We start from the raw sequence: 23,422 nt of genomic DNA on the forward strand, positions 1-23,422 counted from the left end.
CGCCCGATACCACCCGCCGGTGAGCGAGAAGAGCCACTGTGCTGGGGACACGGCAGGTGACACACACACACTCCACGCCCAGCATCATCACAGACAGTCTTACTAGGGCGTGTCCCATTTGAAATTATCCTCAAAGACTTCCAGAGGTCTACGACACGCCAAATAACTTATTGAGGATGACGATGGTGATGTATGTGTGTGTGATCCATGTGACTATTTAGAATACAGATATTGGATGGGAGGTAAGTCCATAAAATAATTGCATTTATTTAGCAACTCAGACTCTGTAAGTTTCAAGAGACATCAACTCTAGTCTGTCCTTTAGTCAGTGGACTCATGCAGACCTGTTTGTAAAATGTGCGGTGTTAGAAGTTTGAAAGTTTACCCATCTGTAAAATTACAGTGTTAGACTGGGTTATTTTAAGTAGCCTTCCAGCTCTTACAAACATCAACAAAAATAAGGGTAAGTCTCTGATTCTAGGCAAGTTCTCATCGGTTGATTGTACTTTAAACATTTTTCTTTTGTATCTAAAATTAAATGAACTGATACCTTCATAGATACAAGTTCTCATCGGTTGATTGTACTTTAAACATTTTTCTTTTGTATCTAAAATTAAATGAACTGATACCTTCATAGATACAAGTTCTCATCGGTTGATTGTACTTTAAACATTTTTCTTTTGTATCTGGAATTAAATGAACTGATACCTTCATAGATACTCTTGATCTCTATTGATGAGACGATGGATGGACTAAAAACTCGTTAGAGTAGAAAAATACATAAGTGAAATCACTTGACATCTTCGAACGGCAAATACGCCGAAGCAGCTGTGAAGGTGACCGTCCACCGTGAGGCGTCCTCAGGCCGAACACTGCTTCTGCAGACGCTTTCTGGGTCGCCCATGGACGGCCGCGCTCATATTTTTGTTTGTATATCTTCTTCCTCTTCTCGGGTCGCCTGTCTTGGCGCAAGCGGTCTGGCCGGGTTCTTGGACTCTAGATACTCGACGGTGCCATAGGCCACCATGGCGACACTCAGGACCCCCAGCAGGATGGAGAGTTTCACGTAGACGCAGAGGAACGTGCTGTACCCAAAGGCGATGACGAATCCCAGGGCTTCCCACAGGCGGTAGCTGGCGAAGGCGGCCTCCTTGTTCTCCTCAAACAGCACGCCGTAGAGAGCTGCAGGGAGAGGGGACAGGGCAGGGGCAGATGTCACCCCGTGAGAGCTGCAGGGAGAGGGGGACAGGGCAGGGGCAGATGTCACCCCGTGAGAGCTGCAGGGAGAGGGGACAGGGCAGGGGCAGATGTCACCCCGTGAGAGCTGCAGGGAGAGGGGGACAGGGCAGGGGCAGATGTCACGCCGTAGAGAGCTGCCGGGAGAGGGGACAGGGCAGGGGCAGATGTCACCCTGTGGGAGCTACAGAGAGAGGTGACAGGGCAGAGGCCGATGTTACATGGTGAGAGCTGCAGGGAGAGGGGGACAGGGCAGGGGCAGACCCCAAACACCGGCCTTCCCCTTGCTGGGGGAGCAGTGTTGCTTTCCCACCGCCCAATTTTCTCAACAAAATCAGGACCTTTTCATTTAAAAAAAGGATTCTTTCACCCTGTGGGTTACAGTGAGTCAGATGACACCCTGTGGCAGGGAAGAGCCACCATCTGTACTAGGGACATAGAACTCATGAAACGGCGCTGACGGAATCTCAGCCACCCGCACTGGCGCACCCCCACATCCCGGCGCCACCACGCCCAGGAGGGGCCCCTGTGGGGAGGCCACTCCCCTGGTCCCCTCAAGCCCCCACTCCCGGGAGCTGCAGCCTCGACGCCCCCGTCCCCTGCCTCCCGCCAGCCCAGGGACAGGCCGGGCGGGCTCTGCTCCTTCCTCCCCTTCTCCTGCGTCCCCCACATCTCAAGGCGGGGGGAGAAGGTGGCCGGGACAAGAGGCCGCCGGCTTCGGGGAGCTGGGTCACTCCAGCCCCTTGCTGACCCTGGGCTGGGCCACACCCTCTGCACAGGCCAGGAAGGCTGGGGTGGGGACCCCGGGCAGCCCGAGCGTGGGGTGCTCCCCGGCCCCCGATCTGTAGAAATGGAGGATGCACACGGGGGGCTGGTTCCCAGCCCCGGGTGACAACGGGACACGCGTGCTGGGCGTGAGAGCAGCTCCCGACGGAAATACCTCGTGACAAAGGCCCCGCAGGCCCTACTCACTGGGCCGCACAGTGTGGCCTCCCGCGGGTGACACGGGGCAGGACAGGCCCCTTTCCTTTCTGTCTACAGCATGTCCTTCTGGGCTTGCCCCAGGGGGTGGTGACACCCAGGGTCCTGTCACTGGCCGAACCAAGCGGCCAGAGACGGGGGACCAGTGGGTGCAGGGTGTGCGGTGACCACAAACACACGCAGGGCTGGAACCTGACTCCGAAGCACAGTTTCCCCAGAAGGGTTACAGATGTCAAGCTAGGCGAGGTCCTTGGGGCAGAGGCTATTTCTTTAAATGTCCTAAATTCACAGGACCTAGCAGAGCGCCAGGCACAGACCTGAGAACACACTCGGCCCCCCGCTAGGAGGCTGGCGGGAGGGGTTAGTGTTAGTGTTGGGGTCTCGGACAAAGGGATGATGTCACCGAGAGAGGGCCCTGGGCCAGCAGCGGGGCAAAGGAGTGTTTCTGGACCCGCCATTCTGTGTCTGCAGTGGCTGGTGTGTAAGGTTACTATGGCAACCGCACTGTGCCTCGCACGGGCTGTCCTAGTGAATGACGGTGGAGTCCCCGGCACAGATCTGCTGCCAAAGGCTGAGGCGTTCCGGGGCCCCTGGGGAGCGCCGAGCAGAGATTCCAAATCCCGCCCCGGGAAGGAGGGCTGGGGTGGGTACTGGCCGGCCTGCTTCTGGGCTGGGCAGATCGCAAGGGCCTTACTCAGCGCCACCAATTAGGACAGTGCGGCCCACGTACTTTCTTGAAAGAAAGACACACATCCAGGGAAAATAGGGTTAGAGATCCAAATTGCTGCTCAAAAAATAAAACAGAAACGAGTGAGAGCTATTCTTGAGATGTGGCCAAAACTACACAAAATTTCCTTTTTTTTTCTTAATAGAGAATAGAGACCTCGAGGACGTGCCACGCTGCACGGTGGCGAACTCTGAGAGCGGGCAGCTCAGCCTGCAGGGAATTCGGTGTTGAATGTCCCTCCCTGCTGGGGCCATCGGGAGGGCAGGTTGCGCAGGAAATCCTACCGTGTGTGGGAATGCTTCCCCCAACAATTGTTTTGTCTTTGAAAAAAAATTATTTTTACCTGTGCTTAGAGACAGAATTTCATTCCCTCATCGAAGGGGCTCCTTGTTCAAGGCACTCGTGGGACTCGACCGTCACGTTACTTACTGGCCCGCAGGTAATTCCCACCCTTGGACACGGCCTTGCCTAGGGCACCCGTGCCCGTGTGACGGGCAGAGTTACCGCAATTATTTCCATGGCTGAGCAGCAAGAACACCAAACCCTTCTCACTGCGTTCATTTTAAAAATCGGGAGAATTATTGTATGAATATTGTGGGGCTATTTACCCCAATCCTTTCCTTGACTTTTAATATGTAAACTTTTTAAAGTCCCCATGAGTTCAGAGGAGCCACCTTGCGTTTTGCGCAGTGGGATGGCGTAGACGTCTGTCCTCCGGGGGAAGCTGGAATAGATTCTCCCTGGTGCTGGCTGGGTCCCTACGGGTGGCCTGACACGCCCCTAATTTACAGTTCTGACCCCCAAGAAAGGCCAGAGTGAGTCTCTGTTCCTCCCCCGCCGGAAATCAGCGTCTGTCCTGAGCAGCGATATCACAGCCTGGCCCGCGGGTAGCTCCAATCTGTCCCCTCCGAACACCGTCCACCCGCGCCAGCCCTGCTTCCTCCTCTCCCTCGCGACCCCTCTGAAACCCGCTGGCTCATCTCACCACAGACAACAACCGGCCCACAAACACCTCCCCACGGCCACCCACGGCGCCTCCTCCCTGCGATCCCGCCAGCGCCTTTCCCCACGAAGGCGGAGCTCCCCCTTTGTCCCACAGGCTGAGGTCCCCACAGACAGGGCAGCCCCCTCCTGCTGCACCTGCCACCTTCCTTCTCTCCCGTCCCGGCCCTGAGCTCGAGTGAAAGGCAACAAATGAGAAGCCTGACCACCCCCACCCGGCCACTGCCCACCCTCCCTGCCCACTCAGCCAGGGTCCTCAGCCCACCCGGCATCAAGACGCCAAGCCCCGTGTCCTGGGAGGGCCACCAGCGCGACCCGTAGCCACCGACTGGCCACCCCTCAGTGGGAACGACAACCAAGTGAGTCTGACTCCTTCCCAGTCTCGCCAGCCCTGCTCAGCCCCTCTCTCCACCCGATCCCTCCACAGGCACCCCAGCCACCCTCTCACACCCCCGGCTGGCCACGGAATCCCAGCCACCCTCTAACACCCCAGGCAGGCCACAGAACCCTGGCCACCCTCTCACACCCCAGGCAGGCCACGGAACCCCAGCCACCCTCTCACACCCCAGGCAGGCCACAGAACCCTGGCCACCCTCTCACACCCCAGGCAGGCCACGGAACCCCAGCCACCCTCTCACACCCCAGGCAGGCCACAGAACCCTGGCCACCCTCTCACACCCCAGGCAGGCCACGGAACCCCAGCCACCCTCTCACACCCCAGGCAGGCCACAGAACCCAGGCCACCCTCTCACACCCCAGGCAGGCCACGGAACCCCAGCCACCCTCTCACACCCCAGGCAGGCCACAGAACCCTGGCCACCCTCTCACACCCCAGGCAGGCCATGGAACCCCAGCCACCCTCTCACACCCCAGGCAGGCCACAGAACCCTGGCCACCCTCTCACACCCCAGGCAGGCCACGGAACCCCAGGCCGCCTTCTGTGCCAGCCGCCTAGACAGCAATCACCAAGACTCAACGGAGCGTGACTCTGGGACAAGGCTGTCCTGCCCTCCCCTGCGGCTCCCACCCAGGGGCTCCCACCACCCCACAGTCCCAGAAAACCCACTGCTGCCCCCGAAGCCCTGTGGCACCCAGCACAGATGCTGATCCCAGCCGCTGTGACACTGCTTGCTTCCAGCGCTGACTGGTCCCCATCCCGACGGTGCTCTTAGCCGTGCTCAGCATCCGTCTGTCCCAGCACCAGGTGTACGGGGACCCGGACCTCTGCCCAGACAGGCCCTAACGGTGGCCGAAAGTCAGGGGGACTGTCATCCTAAGGAAAGGGCCTACACCCGGGCTGCAGGTGGCTCCTCTGCTTGAGCTGCACAGTGTCCATCCTCAGGACACCATGCCACAAGGAAGCTGGCGGGGGTGGGGGTGGGGGTCACCCCTCACGTCACGATCAGAGAAAACACTTCAGACCAGAGTGCGACTCCGAAGCCCTCTGGGCCGCCTGTTCCGTCTCTCAACTCACCTCTCCTGGCCCGGGCACACCGCGTCGACGGGGCTCTGCTGGCCCTGCTCAGCCCTGCACGGGCGGCCGCGCCAGGGAGACGCCGGGGACACCTGCGGAGGAGGGGCGTGGGGGACACTCACCGTTGTTCTGCGTCTGCCAGACGGCGTCCGCCACGCCCCACAGGCCGGAAAACACGAAGAATACGGCCAGCTGGTCGGGGTGCGGCGTCCACAGCAGGAGGGCGAGGGAGCAGCAGAGCTGGGTGCCCGCACCTGGGTGCAGAGGGGGAAGGCCACGGCCGTGAGGGGCTGCGGTCCCCCTGCCGAGGTGGCCGCAGCCTCAGAGAGCTCAGCGGAGCCGGGGGTCCCCCTCAACATGTGCTTCCTGCTTAAGTAATGTTTCCCTACGACGCCCCCAGGTGATCTCTTCAGGGGACTCTGACAGGTGTGAGCTGACAGGTGTGCACGTTGCCCGCTGCAAGGGGACACCTGTGCCTTGCCTCCACGGGGCCTCCTGGGCCTTCCAGACAGGGTGGGGCCCCCAGGCAGGCGACGTCTGTGCTCCGCCTGTGGCCCAGTGGGCCCCAACGTGTGGCCCCTGATTTCAGCAGACACTGTGGCATCTCTAGACGGGAGCAACAAGGACGTCCTGTGACCTCCAGACACTGCGGAGGAGCAGAAAGAGCAGAGTCTCTGGAGCCAGAAAGACGGGTCCACCCCACGTTCCCAAAGGCTGTGCGATCTTGGCCAACTCACTGCACCTCTCTGGTCCCCAATTTCCTTGCCTGTGAGTCGGGCGCCGTCTGCTGCACAGGGCGGTCATGCGGATGAAACGAGGCCGCCTGCTGAGCGCTCGGCCCTTCACAGGCACTGACGAGGCTCCTCGTTCCCCTCCCTCTCGCCACTCCTCCTGGGACCCGCCCTGCCTGGGACCCGGGGGTCTGTCTGCACGGACGCCCCATTTCTCACGATTCACATGGTCTGTGTTTCTTTCTTTCACTTCCAGGAAAAATGGAGAGTGCTGTGTGTTTGGAATGGAGCCCGCCAGCTGTAGGAAACTCATCTTTACCCACTTTGTGAATAGACGATTTGAACAAAGGTACCACGACCCAAGCGTGGCCCTCGGGTGGCCCCCACCTCCCCCAGCAATGGGATGGGCTCAGGGTCCCTCATTTTCGCCTCCACAGAACCCTGCGCTGCCCCCGCCTGCCCTCTGGCCACGCTCCGCCGAGCCCCACGTGGAGGGAGCCCCCGGCGGGCAGGAGTGGCCCCTCTTCCCGCACTGTGTGGCGCAGGCTGAGCACGGAGCCTGCCCAGAGCCCGGGGCGGAGGAGAAATCCAGCTCCCGCGTGACGGTGGAGGGAGGAAGGCGTGAACAGATGGGGGCTCCGCAGGGCTCTCTGGTCTCAAAGCGCTTTCAGCCCCCGCAGCGGCACCTACCCAGCACGTAGAGCGCGATCCTGCCCGTGTACTGGGAGACCTTCCCGTAGAGCAGGGAGCACAGCGCGTCGGCGGCCGAGAAGCAGATCATCACGTAGCCGACAAACTGGATGCCCAGGGCGCAGGTGACGTAGGACTGGGGGAGGAAGAGAGCGGGTCACACATGCTCTCAGCTTCTTTGGGGCCCGAGCTCAGGAAGCCAGACCGGCGGCTACGGGTGCACTAACGTGACCCGCGGCTCCCAGGGCTGAGAACAACGCTGTGTGCGGCAGACAATGCCCTTTGGGGAACAAACTGAGCAGGGGCAGTTTGGACTGACGTCTGGACGAAACTCCTCAGGGTGGAGTGTGCTGCATTTTTCTCTCGCTAAGGTGGCAGCCCTGACTGGGTGGGAGTCGTGGTGGGGGCCAGGGAGGGTCTCCACTCGGGAGGGTGCACCTTGGGGGCACAGGCAGCTGCCCAGGCCAAGCCTGGCTCTCAATGGCCCCTGCGTGGTCTCCTGTCCAGCACATGGGGGATGGTGACCTGGGCTCTCATCTACCGAGGGCTGGGCTTTCGGGACAAAGACTCACTGTGGGCACCTTCCAAGTACCAAGAGGCTCTCCTCAGAACAGGCGCCACCCTGGCAGGCAAACCAAGGACAGAAGCCTGGGGAGAGGCTCCCTGCAGGGAGCCAGGTGAGGCTCTGGCTGTGCCGACTCCAGAGGCCGACTGCCTGCCACTGTGTGCCCAGCATCCCGTGCCACTGTGGTCAGCCCCCGCAGGGGCCTCCCTCACACACAGAGTGGCCGGGCAGTGCTCACTGGGGGGAAGGGGATTGGAGTGGACAGGGTGACAGAGCCTGCGCGGCCTCGCTGCTTTCTTGTAGGGTCTAGTTTGACAACTAGAGCGGTAAGGAACGTCCACGCTATTCATCGGTTTCACGTCCTTCCCCAGCGAGCACTAAAGCAAGGGCGTGGGGCCAGAGCCAGGCAACCAGCATGAGCTGGGTCAGCAACAGCTGCCATCTGGCAGCTCCGCCCTTTCCCAGGGAGACCCGATCAAGCAAGGAGTGTCCCCTGGAGATAAGGAGTCCCAGCTCCCGTGAGCTGGTTACTCGCAAGCTGCACCTGAGCCATAAACTCGGCTACTGTGGGGCTGGGCACACCGGAGCCCTCCTCCCACCGGCCGGGCAGGGAGGGTGGCCGGAGATGCCGCCGCCCTTGCAGGCGCAGACAGGGGCACGGCAGTGGCGCCGCGTGTCACGTGAGCATGTGGCTCTTGCTCTGTCCTACCCTGGTGTACTCGCCGGAGAGGAAGCCCTGCTGCAGCCCACTGTACAGCGGCAGCAGGGTCAGGAGACGCAGGCGCCTGTCCCCAAACAGCTTGAAAGTTGACAGCAACGTGGACCAAAAAGATGGTGATTTCTTCTCTCCTCTGCCTTCCCGCTGAGCGTCCTGTATGTTCTCCAGAAACACAGCTACCAGCAGGATGGCCAGCACACCGCTCCCTGAGAGCAAGGCACAGACAGCTGCTTCAGCACCCTCAGGCCTGGGAGGAGCCCAGCCCCGAAATCGCCCAGGAAGGTGTAGCTACGCGCCAACCCGGAGCTGCGTTCACAACACCAGATATTGGTTAGTCGAGCACATTTCTATCTCCCCTTCTGGACTCTGACTGTGTCGAGGTGAAGTCCTGGTCTCTGGCACGGGGCCTGACGCACGCTGGCAGCCGGTGTGCCTGCTCAGTCTGGCAGATGTCTCACAGTGCACACTCGCAACCTCTGATCCAGAGGTGGCTCTACAGGGGCCTGAGTGTCGATGGCAGCTCACTGTCCCTACCACGAGGACAGAGGTCTGCTGTGCATGCTAACCATCCAGCCTCTGCTTTCCAGCCGGGCGCTGGACTCCGTTCCCCGGGTCTGACATGTACCAGACCTTTGATCTTTAAGGACATGTTCCAAGGCCTTTGTAAATTCCAAAATTCAAGAATGACAAAGAATATATATAAATTTCCCTCAGAATCATTAAAAAACCCCTTTACATGAATCCTTTTCAAAGCAGTGATAACCCTTTGAATATGAGTTAAGTCCTAGATTAGACACTCGCCCTCTCCAGAAAGCACCAAGGTTGTGATCAGAGGTCACACCTGGGCGGAGCACCCTGGAGAGAGCCCTGGGGCTCAGCAGAGAAGACACGGAGTTCCCAAGCGCAGGAGAAAGAGGCGAGAGACCCTCCGCGGTCCCTGTCCACCGCGTCCTGCCGCAGTCCTGACCATAGAGAGCGCCACTGCCCACACGAACCCTGAGACGGGCCAGCCTGGTGACCTGGAGACCCCGCAAGGGCATTGCACCAGGCAGGGGACTCTCGCTGGGTCACGCGCCCCCAAGGCTAAGTGGCTGCAGTTTGGTGCCATTGTGAGAGCACAGCTGTCACTGGACTGTGTCCTGCCCTGGGAACCACAGCCCCAGAGCTCCAGGTTTCAGGGGTGCCCCCTGACATGCCCCAGCGTCCACCTGGAGGGTACCGTGGCACAGCGCTGGCTGGCCCTGGAGGTGCTGCAGGGTCCCCAGCACTCTAGCCACAAGGAGTACCACTCCCCAGGAAAAGGACGGTGCAGCACACCAAGGAGGGGACCCCGGGGACAAAGGAAACAGAGTGCATGCTTCCTGGAGCCCGAGAGCTCCTGTCTGGGGCTGCGAGAAGCAACCCTGCCCCCCACAGCAGCAGGGACCTGCATTCCCTCCCCCATACACCGCCACAGCCAGAGCCTGCTGCCGCCCCAGGGGCTGGCGGGCGCCGGAGGACCACCTGCCTGGGGCTGTGAGCAGCAGTGGTGCCCCCACCGGTGGCACTGCCTCCGTGCCCGGCTCACACACAGATGGCACAGTCCCTCCCTGACTCTGCACTGTGGGTCCTCACTCTCCACACTGTGGCCACTGCTGCCACCGGAGTGCACAAACCCGAGAGCTGCGTGTCTGGGGCAGTGGGTGGTGACCCTGCCCTGCCCCCACAGGCAGCAAGGTCGCTGTGCTTGGTCCTGTGCACAGCAGGCGGGATCTGTCCCATCTCCACAATGCTGCAGCCAGGGGCCCAGGCAAGTGCTGCCCACAACCTGAGCGCTCCCTGTTTGTGGCTGTGGGTGCCAACCCCACCCATGCCAGGAGTGGCCTCTGTCCTCTAGTGCACGTCCTGAGCACAGGCCCCCCCCCCACCCCACCCCTCCACTGTGGCCACTGCTACTGCCGGAGCCTGAGAGCTGCCTGTAGCAGGACCCCGTGCTCCAGCATGAGCCACTGCCACACCATGCAACACCCGCTTCCCAGGGGCCCAAGAACACACACGCAGCCCTTCACTGCCACCACTGGAGCTTGAAGACTGGCCCACCCGGCATCCCTGTCCCCAGCAAAACGTCACCAGAATCTCCTCTGATAACTACACCCTAAGCTGCTGAAAAAATCAGATACCACCGATGCTGTATACAGCTGACAAAATCATAGAGAGATGACACCAGCGCGTGTGCCCAGAATCAAAGCCAAACAGTCCTGCCCACCCAACACCACCCACACACCTCCCAGAAAATGGTCTCCCTGTGACATCAAACTCAAAAAACTGGAAGAAGCAACTGCTGCACCAGATGTACATGGATCAGAGTAAGGGCACAGGAGACATAAAAGCAAGGAATGTGACACCAAAGGACTCAACAATTCAACAACAGACTCCAATGAAAAAGAAAATCAGAAAATACTGAAAAAAGGATTCAAAATTTGAATACTAAAGAAACTCAGTGAAATATAAAAAAATTCTAAAAATCAATACAAAGAAATCAAAAAAACAATTCAAGATATGAATGAGAAATTTACTGCAGTGACAGATACCACAAAAATAATGAAACATAAATTCTGAAACTGAAGAATTCACTGAATGAAATACAAAATACACTCAAAAGCTTCAACAATGGGCTAGATCAAGCAGAAGAAAGAATCTCAGAACTTGAAGACAAGTCTTTTAAAATAACTCAGACAGACAAAAATAATAAAAAAATAAAAATAAAAAAGAATTAACAAAGCCTTTGTGATGTATCAGACACCATAAAGTGACCAAATATATGAATTGTTGGTAGCCCAGAGGGCCAAGAGAGAAAAAAGGTTTTGAAAACCTATTTAATGAAGTAGGAGGTAAAAACGTCCCAAGTCTAGCAAGAGCTTTAGACGTTCAGATACAGCAGGCCCAGGGACCAAGCAGATACAATGCAAAAGGTGTTCCCCATGGCATATTACAGTCAAACTGTCCAGGATTGAGGAAAAAGAGAGAATTCTAAAAGCAGCAAGAGAAGAGCATCACCTATAAAGGAACCCCCATCAGACTAACCGTGGACTTCTCGGCAGAAACTCTAAAGGCCAAAAGAGAATTGGAAGATATATTCAAAGTGCTGAAAGAAAAAAAATAACCTTCCAGCCAAGGATACTATAAGTAGCAAAATCATCCTTCATAAATGAAGGAGAAATAAAGTTTTTCCAAAGAAGCGAATTCTAAGGGAATTCTTCACCACAAGACCAGCCCTGCAAGAAATGCTCAAGGGAGGCCAGAGCCTGGAAACGAAGGGTGACGGTTGCCATCGTGACAGCACAAGAAAGTCTGAAATTCAGTGGTAAGGCAAACGCGACTGCAGAAGAGAAAGACTCGGGGGGCACCGCTACAGAGACCCCCAAACTGTAAGGACACCCGATAAGCCAGAGAGGAAGGAACAAAGACCGTAATGACGGGGTAGCATTTCTCACGTCAGTAATAACCTTGAGTGTAAACGGACTGAACTCTCCACTTAAAAGCTGTAACAGCAGAACAAGTGAAAAGCAAGATCCAGCAATATGCTGTCTACAAGGAACACACTTCACTTGTAAAGACACATATATACAGGACGAAAGTTAAAAGATGGAAAAAGATATGCCATGCAAACAGAAACCACAAGTGAGCAGTAGTAGGGATATTCGTATCAGATAGAAAAAAACTTTAAGTCAAAAACAATAAAAAAAAGACAAAGAAGGTCATTGTACAATGATAAAGGGATCAATCTAGCAAGAGGACATAACATTTTAAGTATGTGTGTACCCAGTTCTGGAGCACCCAGATACACAAAGCAAGTATTACTAGACCCGGCTGCTGCGCTAGCTGCTGCAGAAGTTCAATGATCCCATCACCGCAGGACGTGCTATTAGACAGCTCTGGTCCACTGCATTTGACCTTTATAAGGAAAATACCTGCATGTGATCCAGCCCAACACATTTTGCAAGGATTTTTCAGATGAAGGAAATTTGCGCTGGGGGAGATGGTCTTGGTGAATATAAGAAGGAGGTTTGGTTTTGCTTTGCTCAGGACTAGGTGCCGGGTTGTGGAGCACGTACCGGTGTAGATGCCCAGCAGGGTGTAGACCAGCTCCGGGGAGGGGCGCTGGGTGCTGTTGCTGGGCGTGGTGGCCATGAGGCAGTCCCTGGCCCCGCAGGATGCGAGCTGCTCCTCCGGGATGGCCTCTGTGAAGTCAGAGCAAACAGGTGACGTGAGAAGCCAGGTGTTAGTAATCGGACAGGGTGCGGCACCTGGGCAGTGAATGTGCCAGTGGAAAGGGGGGTGGACACTCCGAGGTCAGGGTCGAATGACCAGGGTCTCTAAATACATTTACTCCAGGGCACGTGTCTGTAGACTTGATTTTAAGATGCTTCGGCTGGGAGGTAGAGACTCATATCAGTGTTATACAAGGATTCAAAGAAGCACAAACATGGATTAAATGCTGGTTACTTGTTATATTACTTTCCTGACATTAACTAAAATTTCTCAACTTCTCAAAATTAATCAAAAAGAAGAAAGAATATCAAATTGGGCATCAAGAATGCTGGGTTCTCTTTCACTGTAACCAGTTCCATGACTTTGGGCAGGTGAAGTGGCAGCTTGCCCGTTGTTGAAGGCTGGTGTGAGCTCCCTGGTCTGTGCGTAGAATAAAGTGTGAACTTCCCAAGACTCCAAGTCAGCAGGTGCTCGGGGGTATTCCGTGTTCTGCTGTCCTTGTAACCGGCTTCCACACACACAGCTCCACGGCGTCTCCGAGGCCGGCGAGGGAGCAGCAGACACGGACCAGCCGTCGTGGGGTCAGGGGCATGGAACGGCGGCGAAGCCCCGAGAGGCCTTCCAAGTGCCTTCCACGTCCTTGGGAGCACTAATACTCCCTGTCACTCCACTCACACAGTCACGACACAGACGCAACCTTCCTCGCGGTTTCGCCACATCGTGGCTGAGATGCTCTAGCCCTGTGGCTTCCCTTCTTCAAGTGCACTTAGCAAGGATGACGTCCTTGCTATGAGAAAAAGGGAGGAGGCCTTGGCTATAGCGTTTCCCAAAGGTGGGTTTTATAGGGACAGCAAGGCGGAGAGCCCCGAGCCCACTCGGGAGGGTCAGTGCTGTCTACCCCGGTGGGAAAGGTTTCCAGTAAGAATGAAGAGATCTCTTTCCTCTGCCCTTGGTTTAAATCCTCAACATGGGCATTGAAGGTGCCATCATGAAACATGCTTGAAACCGTGTCTGGGCAGGGCCAGGTAGAGACGGTGAGTTAAGGCATCAGCCCGTCCACTGCTCGTGAGAGTCGGGGGCAAAGGACCAACAAGCAACACTCGAAAAACTGGTCAGTGGATCAGGTTAGTAGGAAAGTAAATCAGGCAAACCCATTATTATTCTAGAAAGGACAGCTGCGACTCCATGAACCCAAATTCCTCCGACAGTTTCCCCACATGCCCTTCCCTGGGCCTCCCCTGCCCCTTGGAGGACACAGATCTTTTTGTTTGTTTGTTTGTTTGTTTGAGACAGAGTCTCACTCTTGTTGCCCAGGCTAGAGTGAGTGCAGTGGCGTCAGCCTAGCTCACAGCAACCTCAAACTCCTGGGCTCAAGCGATCCTTCTACCTCAGCCTCCCGAGTAGCTGGGACTATACGTATGCACCACCATGCCTGGCTAATTTTTCCTATATATATTTTTAGTTGTCCAGATCATTTCTTTCTATTTTTAGTAGAGGCGGGGTCTCGCTCTTGCTCAGGCTGGTCTCGAACTCCTGACCTTGAGCAATCCTCCCGCCTCGGCCTCCCAGAGTGCTAGGATTACAGGCATGAGCCACTGCGCCGGCTGAGGACACGGATTTTAAGACCCAAGTGACTGCCCCGTGGAGAGCAGAACCTGGTGACCAGGCCACGGGCAGGTCGCGGATCACTCGTTTGGGGCCTTGCTCACCTGCCCACGTTACGGGATGGAGACAGGTGCGCCAGGGGAACCAGCAACCCCTCCACCGCCAGCGCTAGACCCTGCTCCACTTTGGAACAACGTGGACCCCTTTTACCTTTACTGGGGGTCTGGCCGAAGACCAGAGACGAGATCAAGTTGCCCCACACGCCGGACGACTGGAAGATGAGAAAGAAGATGCCGAAGTACTGGTTGACCACGTCTTTGCCGAGCTTGCCCGCCTTCTCTGCGTACGCGTTGCCCATGATGGTGAGGTACGTGCACTGGGCAGACCACAGCGGGGCCGCCCCGAGCCCCAGCAGGATGGAGGTGGGGATCAGAGTGTACCTGCGGGATGACAGGCAAACACGTGGCACCTGCGTCCCCTCTGCCCCTCCCTCGTATGGATGGGAGAAGGAACCCGTGCGCCTGGCTGGCGTCACTGTGCGCTGATGGGTTGGACTGACGGATTCTCCATTAGGTTCTGACGAATGAGTGAACTCAGGGCCATTTCTGGTTCAGGGTCATTAGCGAGAGTGAAAGTCAAGGTCAGCGGAGTTTTTATTTGGATGTAACTACAAAGCTCGAGCTAAGCAGCACAGAGAAGGTGGGTGGTTTCCAGGTATTTCTAACAGCTTCACACTAAAAGGTCATTTGATTGGCTCAGCCCTCAACAGGGGGTCCTGTGAAAACGCGATAGGAAAGGAAGGATGTGAAGCATCGTAATCAGCACGTCCTGGGTCAGCCCAGAGGTGCTTGGTGGCAGTGTTCCTGGGGACAAGGCAGGCAGCCCGGAGGCCCTGGGGCTTGGGCTCTGCACAGCTGTCTCAGCCGGGAGCAGGTGGACCTCAGACACGGCCCCTGTGGCCAGCCGGGCTGCACCCACCTTCTGAGGGTGGGCTGAGGGTACAGTGCTTGGTCCAGTGGTTGCATCCTGGCTAAGTCTCCGTGAGACTCACCCTAGTGTCCACGTTAGAGTCTCACTGTCGTTACTGGGGCCAGAGACGTTCCCTGGTACAGAGAGGGAAGCTGAGGCCCAGGGCGGATCCCAGGAAGAGCCCAGGGTAGGGACCGGGCGGAAAAGGTGGGGCCCACAGGGGCCAGAGGAGCCCTGGTGGGAAATGGCAAGGAACCACCATGTGGTCCTGCTGGGAAGTGAGAGGGTTTGGGGCGGCAGAGCATGTTCTGAGAGGGACGCGGGGACGGTACCCAGGGCCCGGCCTTACCAGCTGGCGGAGAAGTTGCCCAGGGAGAAGGCCACATAGCCGCACATGGAGATGGCGATGGTCCACTTGCAGCCCAGGCTCCGGATGAGCAGCGGTGGCAGGAACATGGAGGACAGCAGCACCGCGCCGTACAGCGTGCTGAGCGCCGACACGCCCAGGCCCTCCTCGCTGTACAGACTGCTCTGTGGGGACAGAACTGGCCGTCAGAGGAGGGACCCGGCGCTGTGTGTCCCCCGGGGCCGGCCAGCATACGGCCTCACTGCCCCAGCAGGGAGGGGCGGCCGCTGGGAGACCGCGTGCTCTGTGGACCCCTGCCTGCGGCTCAGCTGAGGTCTGGGCCAGGTGCCAGGGCGCAGGCAGGGAGAAGGGAGCGACCTCCCAGCTGAGACCACCTGGTCAGCAGGAGCCCACGGCAGAGGTTGAGAGGAGGCGGCTGCTGCAGGAGGTGCCGTGAATGAGTGTCCCAGGGTCCTGGCAGGCAGACACCTGTCCAGACCAGGGCGAGGACTCGCAGGAACAAGGCCATGTCTTCCTGCCAGGGTTGCTGAGCTCAGAGGAGGGAAACCTGGGCATGTGGTGCCTCACTGGGGCCTGAGAAGGAAGCTGGCCAGGTGCAAGCAGGTGGGCTGATGGAGAGAGGTGGGTTCCTCCAGCCTGGCTGGGGTGCAGCCGTTCCTGAGGTCTCTTCTAACCATGCATTGTTTTCCTTAAGCCAGTCCTGACCAACAGGGACAATCATCCCAGGTAGAGCATGTTTCTATCTTCTGGGTCCGCGGGCAAGACCATGTGGCTGAGACCCGAGGGTGGAGCAGGTGAGTAGGGGGCTGTTTTGTGCCCCTGGACCCCGCCAGGGGTGGAGGCCTGGCCCTCTCACACCGCTCGTCTCTCAGGCCCGGAGGCCCAGGGGGAGCGGGCAGAGCTGGAGGGCGGATGGCCACCTCCGCCCTGCGCAGCTGTCTGCCAGCAGGGAGCGCGTCTGGGTACCACCGAGGGATTCTTGAATGAGGCTCCTGGGTGCGGGACCCACAGAGGGAAACATTCGTCTGCCACATTTGTCTGTGCCCTGGAATCTGCCGTCACCGCTGAGAGAAGGGACACTGGCAGCCTCTGGGGCCCTCCCCACTCCTTTTCCCTCTGGCTTCCAAGTCCAGGGGCCGATGTGCTGTCGGGGGGCCGGGCGGTGCCGGATCCACAGGCTGATTCCTGAGAACTCCGACCTCCCACGGCCAGCCCCGGCCCCACAGCGGGACCGGCTGCGGGCAAGCTTCCGAAAGGGGGGTGTCCTGGCTGGTCGTGCCCGGAGAAGCTCTCCTTCCAGAAAGCACACGCCGACTGCATTCAACGAGAGCTCGGTTGGACACAGCGGCAGAACTGGTGCCACATACACACCAACACGCTGTGGGGACAACACAGCCCTGGGAGGCTTGGACTCCAGGAGCCGTGAACTGTCGTGGCAAGAAAGGACACTGTGCTTCCCCTGCCAGCTGACTTTGACGGTCACCACAGCTGTCAGCTTATCCCTGGGAGCCTAATCAGAAACAGGACCGAACCGAGTTCAGCCAAAGGCAACGCGCACTTGAGAACTCAGGGCTGCGTGTGACCTTCCTTGCCAGCCTCCGTGTCCGAAGCGTTTGCGCACAGCGAGGGCAGAAACTGTATTCCACACTCCTGGGTGTGCTTCTCTGGTTCAATGCTGTGCACACGGTAGGTGCCTAACTCTTGTTCTTGATTGACACATCCTGCAAGACCATGCCAACTTGTCCTCAGAAGCTCTGAAACTATTGCGTGTGACAGCCCCAGGCCCAGCGCACAGCCCTGGGTGAGCACATGTGCCCGGGGTGGTGGCAGCCCCGTTTCCTGGCCAGTCCCTGGAACTCCCTGGAGGTTCTAGCCCCAGTTAAAGGTCAGACTGGAAACGTAACTACCTCCGGAAAATACGTCGAATCCACTTCTAGGTACACAGCACCAGTGCTGCGGCCTTTTAGAGAACGCCGTCAGGTTTCTACGTGGGCTCAGAGACCCGAGGAGGAAAATATACCACAAAGTTCGAAATATACAGAACAATTTTGTCAACGTTCATGGTTTTGCTTCAAGCAGCTTTGGAATCTATAAGGTCTAGTGAAATTTGATAAATTCACATTACTGCCCCTGACCACCAAGTCGAGGGCCTGGAACTACAGAATTCACAACGATTTTTCTTGTGTCTCTTCTGACCACCCAAAGGCAAAGACTGTCTCGTCAAATCACTGTCTCCAGACCCTTGCTCTCCTCGTCCGAGAGCCGCACACGCCGCGCGGTTGTGTAGCCCTCCCGGGACACGGGTGGGGACTGCAGGGTGGGATCACATGCAGACCCCTGCTTGTTTTAGAGCAGCTCTCGGGGGGTGAGGAGGAAACACTAGGTTCAGTGGGTTTAAAGAAAGTCCATTTCATTGTCATCTGTGGCCACAAGGATCCTTGGAGGCCAAGAGACGTTCAGAAGTCGAGACGGTGTGACGAGTGTCCACTCACCTGCAGGCTCTGCAGACCCCCGTAGGCCGTGAAGAGGAGCAGGAACCCGAAGGACACCACGAGGACGTTCCTCAGACTCCTGTCCATCGCGCCGGCTACACGAGTCGACCGCCGGTGGACCTGCAAACTTGTTGCTCCCTGAAAGAAGCCAATTGGTGCACATGAGAAACAGTCTGTCCCTGAAGTCCCATCCTCCCTGTCATTTGAGCTGGACGTGTGTTAGTCATTAAGGCTGCTAGTTAAGGAGCGCGGCTGTCTCTGGCCTGGGGGGCACAGGGAGCCCGTCACTCATTCACCTGCTCTGCGTCCACAGTAGCCCATTCTCGGGGGCGAAAGGTGGAGACTCTCACCAGCTGGTGTGTCATCCTACTTTTTCCTGTTAATCTTCAGCAGACATGGTCCTCATGGTAAAATATAAACTGTGTATTTTATGTGTGTGTGTAATGGTACCTTCCACATTAAGAGAAATCGTCAGGCTGCAGAGTGTGGACTTCAGTCTTAAAGAACAAAGCATAAATGTCAACGTCAAGATGCACAGTCCAACTTCTGAAAAAGAGCTAACGCGATTATAAGATCCTGGGGCCAAAGTCTTAGTATTGCAAAGATGATATGGTTTTATGACACTAGAATAATTAAAAAAAACCCTTGAGTATAGCACTTTACAACGTGCAAAGCACTTTTATGTGCATAATTTCGTGTTAACTATAACAGTCCTACGATAATTACCATTATAAATCTGAGACCCGTTACAAGGCATGACATTGAACTTCAGAAAATTGAAGTGATTTGAGTGATTTAGGTCTATATCGGTGTCATCCAATGCAGTTGCCACGAGCCACATGTGGCCAGAGAGTACTGGAAATGAGGCTGGAGTCTCTGAGAATCGGAATTCATAATTGCATCTCATTTTAGTTAATTAAAATGAAAGTTTAAATAGGCATAAGTGGCTGGTGGCGACTGGATTGGATAGGGCAGTTCTAGAACTTTAAACAACTTTCCCCAAACTCACAGCTAGTAAGCAAGAAAAATCAGTGTTTACCCCAGTGTTAGTACAACTTGATGCTTGCGGGTTGAGTCTGGAGCTCTGTGGAGTCGACCCTTTCTGTCCAGCCTGGATCTGGGAGGCAGAACTGCAGCACCGGCCACCCCAACACACGGTGGCAGCCCTGGGAACCCCAATGCGAGGTGGCAGCTCTGTCCCAGACAGCACGTCACCCCCTGTGGGCCGCACGGCCACTGGTAAATGGGATGAAGTTCTTGCCGCTTAACCGACTCCAGTGAAAAGTTTTATGAAAATAATGTTTTGCATATTGAGTAAACATGGATTATCATGTTTCCACAGACACAAGAAAACACAGTCTCGCAAACTGTATCAGCCATGTGTGTGCTGTGGCCAGCAGCCATGGAAACAGGTAAACTCCGCAGGTTCATATCCCGACCCTGTGACTTCTTAGCTGGGTGGTCTCAGGGGTCATGTTACTCCCTGAACCTCAGTTTCCTCTCAAAAAAGGAGCATTGCAAAAGTTCAAGAGGCTAATAACTTTGGAAGCCTCTGGAATAGCCCCTGACACTTAGTAATCGCCAATAAATGTTAATTAGCTGAGATGACACTTTGACTTTCGAGAAAATACAAGCTGGAGCAATATTTAAAGAAATATGCTTAGCAGAACATGGATTTTTTCACACTGACCTTGTTACCAGTCAATACACTTTGACTTCCTTCTATTTTCTGGCGGCGTTGGGTTGACTTCAGCCTAGCCCATCACTACCCACACGTGGCTTGCGTTTAGAAGAGCTTCTCCGTGGTGTCTGCTGTTCTCTCTCCCTTGGTTGCTACACCTTCCAGAACTGACCACGAGGACTTGCTAACTGGCTCTGGGAGCATTTTCCAGCCTGTGTGTCCCACGGTGCGTCACGCCGTGCGGATAGACCCAGAGGTCTGTTTCGCTCGGCCCAGCCACAGCCCCCCGCCCCCGCCGCCGCCCCACCTGTACCGGGAATTGCGTTCTGACATCCTCGCTCTGCGCCTGCCTCTCCCTCTCAGTGCCTCCCTTTACCTAAGTTAAGAGAGAGTTCTAAAACTGAAAGGTGTATTTCACCATCCGCCTTTGCTCTCTAGCGGAACAAAACTCTTTTGAAAGAGATGTCTACCAGGACCGCCACGGCTCCTGCGGCCAGCACAGGTCCCAGGCGCGCTCACGACGTGGCTTCCTCATGAGCAGAGGGACGCTCCCATCCTGCCCAGGCTCCCGACTCCCACGTCCCTGCAGACGTGTGGCTGGAGGACCGGGCACGGCAAACTCTGCAAACCCACGCTGGCCGGGCTCAGCGCTGGCAACGGCCATCAGCCCTGTGTCCCCGGGAGCCGTGAACCCGGGCCAGGGCGAACCTCCCACAGGCTGGAGAGATGCGGGTATGCATGATCCAAAGGTACCAGTGGTCATGTCACCCCTTAAAATTAACACCTAAACTGTATCAGCTTGAGCAGAAAAGATTATTTTATAGATCTGCTTGAATCTAACGGTCACTTACTGGACAGTGAAATGAAAAGCTACGGCGTCTGACGGGAGCTGAAGAAAGACTGTTCTGGAGGACCCAGGCTGTGTACAACACCGGTGGCTTCACCAGCCACTAGGGGCCACTGTTTGGCTGCCACTGAGCTCACCCACGGCTCCACGGTTTTGAGTGTTACAGAATCACATTTTCAATCAGTAAACTCCCTGCTAAGAAGCTAAAGATGGCTTTTAACTTAAGGGAAGTCTAATCAGTGGTTTGCTCTTTTAAAGAAAGTACTCACGTTAAGTACATTAATATCCATTTTCTTGACATTTAAATCTGGAATCTTTAATAAAAGCAGCAGCAGATAAATTCAAATGTGCCTTATTCATTAGGTAGGTTTTTATCTACATAAAGATGAAAAATGCATACATAAAGAGTAGAACAAATTGCCCACTTTAGGAATTCTCACACTTTGGAAATAAATGTGCTCCATGCTCTATACGTGTGTGCATGCGTGTGTGCGCGTGAGTATGTGTTTAAAGGAAGAACAATTTGTATTAGCACAACTATGGCTTGAGAAAGTGTTTTCTGTTAGCAAACATTCCAAAGCATCTAAAATCCCGGAACAGGCTGATGACCCTGCTGGACCCTGGCGAGAGAGACCCCCTGAGTTGAGGGGGGGTTCACCTGCACTAGGTCCTCCTCGGCCGAGGCAACTCCAGGCGCCCGAGGAAAGGCTCTGGGTAAGCGTGAGCCCTGCGGCTGACCGCCATGGCTTGCCAGGGAGGAGAGCCCGCCTCCTGCCAACTCAGCGAAACATACTTTCGTCCTCACACCATTTCTGGGTGGTCACAGCCCTCCAAGTCGTCCTTGACGTGCCCTTGATGTCCTGGGACTCTGGGTCTTTCTTTCCCTCAGGGGTCCTCAGCACACACTTCCACCGGGGACGCTGGAGTGGCCGATACAGCCCAAACCCAGAGGGGTCTGCAGGGCCCCTGACCGGTGGCTCCGATCAGAGCCAGGGTCCCCATCCCACACCGGGGGAGGGACACCAGCAGGTCTGTGCTTACACTGCGTCTCCCGGTCAGTGCAGCGGCGCCGTGAGCCAGCACGCGGGCAGTCCGGGCTGCCTGCTCTCATGGAGCACACGTGTGTGCAAGGACACACGCGCACACACACACGCACACACGCACATGCACACACCTTTTGTTTTCTTAACGCACAGTCCCTTTCCCTTTCCAATGAGCCTTCTGCTGCCTTAGGTATAGAACCTACTTTTCTGCTCCTTCCACAGCAATTTTTGGGGTCCGCCCCGAGCCAGATATCATCACAGCTCCTGGAGCCACCACACTGAGGAAAGGGCCAGGGGTCCCCGTTCTCAAGGAGGCTAAAGTCTCAATAAACAACCAGGCAAATAGAGAGCTCAAATGAGTTCGACGGTGGCGAGTGCTGGACTGAAGATAAGGCAGTAAGGAGACGGGAGTGTGGGGCACACTTGTGACCCGCCACCCGCACCAGGGTGGCAGAATACGCAGCCCCGACGGCCAGCAGAGCGGCCGGCCCCGCAGACGTCCGTGAGACAGATTTTCCCTCAGCAGAAACCGAAAGCCCCGCTCCCCGGCACAGCCCAGGAAATGAGAGAGGCGCTTTGACTGAGTCAGCCCAGCCGAGCGCTGTGAGCAGCTGAGGACGCCGGGACGCGATCGGGGTGGCCGAGGGCCAAGGCACTTGTCCACGGGCCCGCGGGCGGGCAGCGCGTGGTGATTGCGCTGGAGCGTCCCAGGTGTCTGGTCTGTGCAGCCAAAGCCACCGAGACGTTCGCTGCACTGGCGAATCTCCAAAGACAGCTTTGCACCTTTGCTCCCACAGCACACAAACTTCCACAGAATGTGAGCTTTGTCCCCAAACTATGAATAGACAATGCCGCCCGCGTCAGTTTTACCTAGTTTGTGGTCTCCTTCGCTCCAGCCGCTGCCGCACTTGGCGTCTCAGATCTGAAAGATCAGAGGAGAGACTGACACATCTTCCTGGTCTGCTCCGGCCGCTGTGAGCGGGACGGCTCTCCCCGGCGGGGCCCTGGGACGCGGTTGCACAACACGCCCGTTTGCTCCCGCGGGGGCCGGGCCTGGCTGCGAAGTGGGTCTCAGCAGACAGCGCTGGGGACCGCTCAGCTCCCTTTGGGGACAGCTGGCGCGTTGGGGAGACAGACTGGAAAGTACCTGGTACGACTCAGAGAGGGCACTTTATAGAGACCAGGACTGAAAGTCACTGTTTCTAGAGAGGGCACTTTATAGAGACCAGGACTGAAAGTCACTGTTTCTAGAGAGGGCACTTTATAGAGACCAGGACTGAAAGTCACTGCTTCTGCAAGTAACAGTACATGAGCTCATTTTTATGACAGACCCTATACATGTGTATGTGTCTAGGAACATAAATGGATGCGTGTGTATGTGTACACGCACGCATACAACACTGGAGACTCACTGTGCGTGCACCAACTCACAGTACACCCTTCTCTGGACAATAGGACCTGGGGGAGGAAAGGGGCATACGTACCCCTTTTATGTGATGCTCCTATATATTATTTCTATATTTCTAGGAAAAGCATCTAATTTTAAAGGGAATAAAAAGTTTTGAAGGAAAATATACTTTTATAAAGAGATTCTCTTACAAAGAACCCTAAAAACTAAACTAAAACACCAGTTTATTTCTGGGCAGCCCATTGTCAAGGTTACCCTGTCTCCCCTTGGGCTGCTCCCGGGCACTCGGCCGCCAGTGGTCTCTACAGCTCTGGCATCAGAGGCGGCCACCAAGACCCCACCCTGCTCCCGCGCGTCCAGGCTGAGCTGCGCTTCCAGGCCTGCCGGGCCCTCCCTGGCGCCCATGGGCTCAGGAAGGTGTGTTAACAGCGGTGTTAACAGCGCGGTGGGCGTGGGCACAGGGCTATGGGCACAGGGCTGTGAGCCCAGGCGCTCAGTTAACCCCTCGGGCTGGAGCCTGCTGCCCACTGGCCGGGCAGCTCCTTTGGCCTGACCTGCTGGGGAAGAGCTGGGAAGAGGCCAGCAGTGTGGCTGGGACGCCGGATGAGCCCTGGCAGACAGCGACTGTCGCTTCA

General features: G+C 56.4%; 1 protein-coding gene across 2 annotated transcripts; it reads right to left on the reverse strand.

Moving 5' to 3' along the window:
• Positions 1-553: 553 nt before the first annotated feature.
• Positions 554-23,422, reverse strand: UNC93A (unc-93 homolog A). Of its 2 annotated transcripts, XM_069487900.1 has the most exons (10): positions 23,342-23,422; positions 22,250-22,301; positions 17,809-17,946; positions 15,299-15,480; positions 14,191-14,420; positions 12,219-12,344; positions 8,116-8,330; positions 6,842-6,977; positions 5,543-5,674; positions 554-1,182 (listed from the first exon to the last, which is right to left on the reverse strand). In XM_069487900.1, exons 3-10 carry the CDS (start codon positions 17,893-17,895, stop codon positions 917-919), a joined length of 1,374 nt encoding a protein of 457 aa, XP_069344001.1. In that variant the 5' UTR covers positions 17,896-17,946; positions 22,250-22,301; positions 23,342-23,422; the 3' UTR covers positions 554-916. The 2 variants fall into 2 exon arrangements, with proteins under 2 accessions (XP_069344001.1, XP_069343999.1); XM_069487898.1 differs by lacking the exon at positions 23,342-23,422 and having other exon boundaries at positions 22,250-22,355.

The sequence above is a fragment of the Eulemur rufifrons genome, chromosome 15 (assembly GCF_041146395.1).
Source record: "Eulemur rufifrons isolate Redbay chromosome 15, OSU_ERuf_1, whole genome shotgun sequence".
Taxonomy (NCBI): domain Eukaryota; kingdom Metazoa; phylum Chordata; class Mammalia; order Primates; family Lemuridae; genus Eulemur; species Eulemur rufifrons.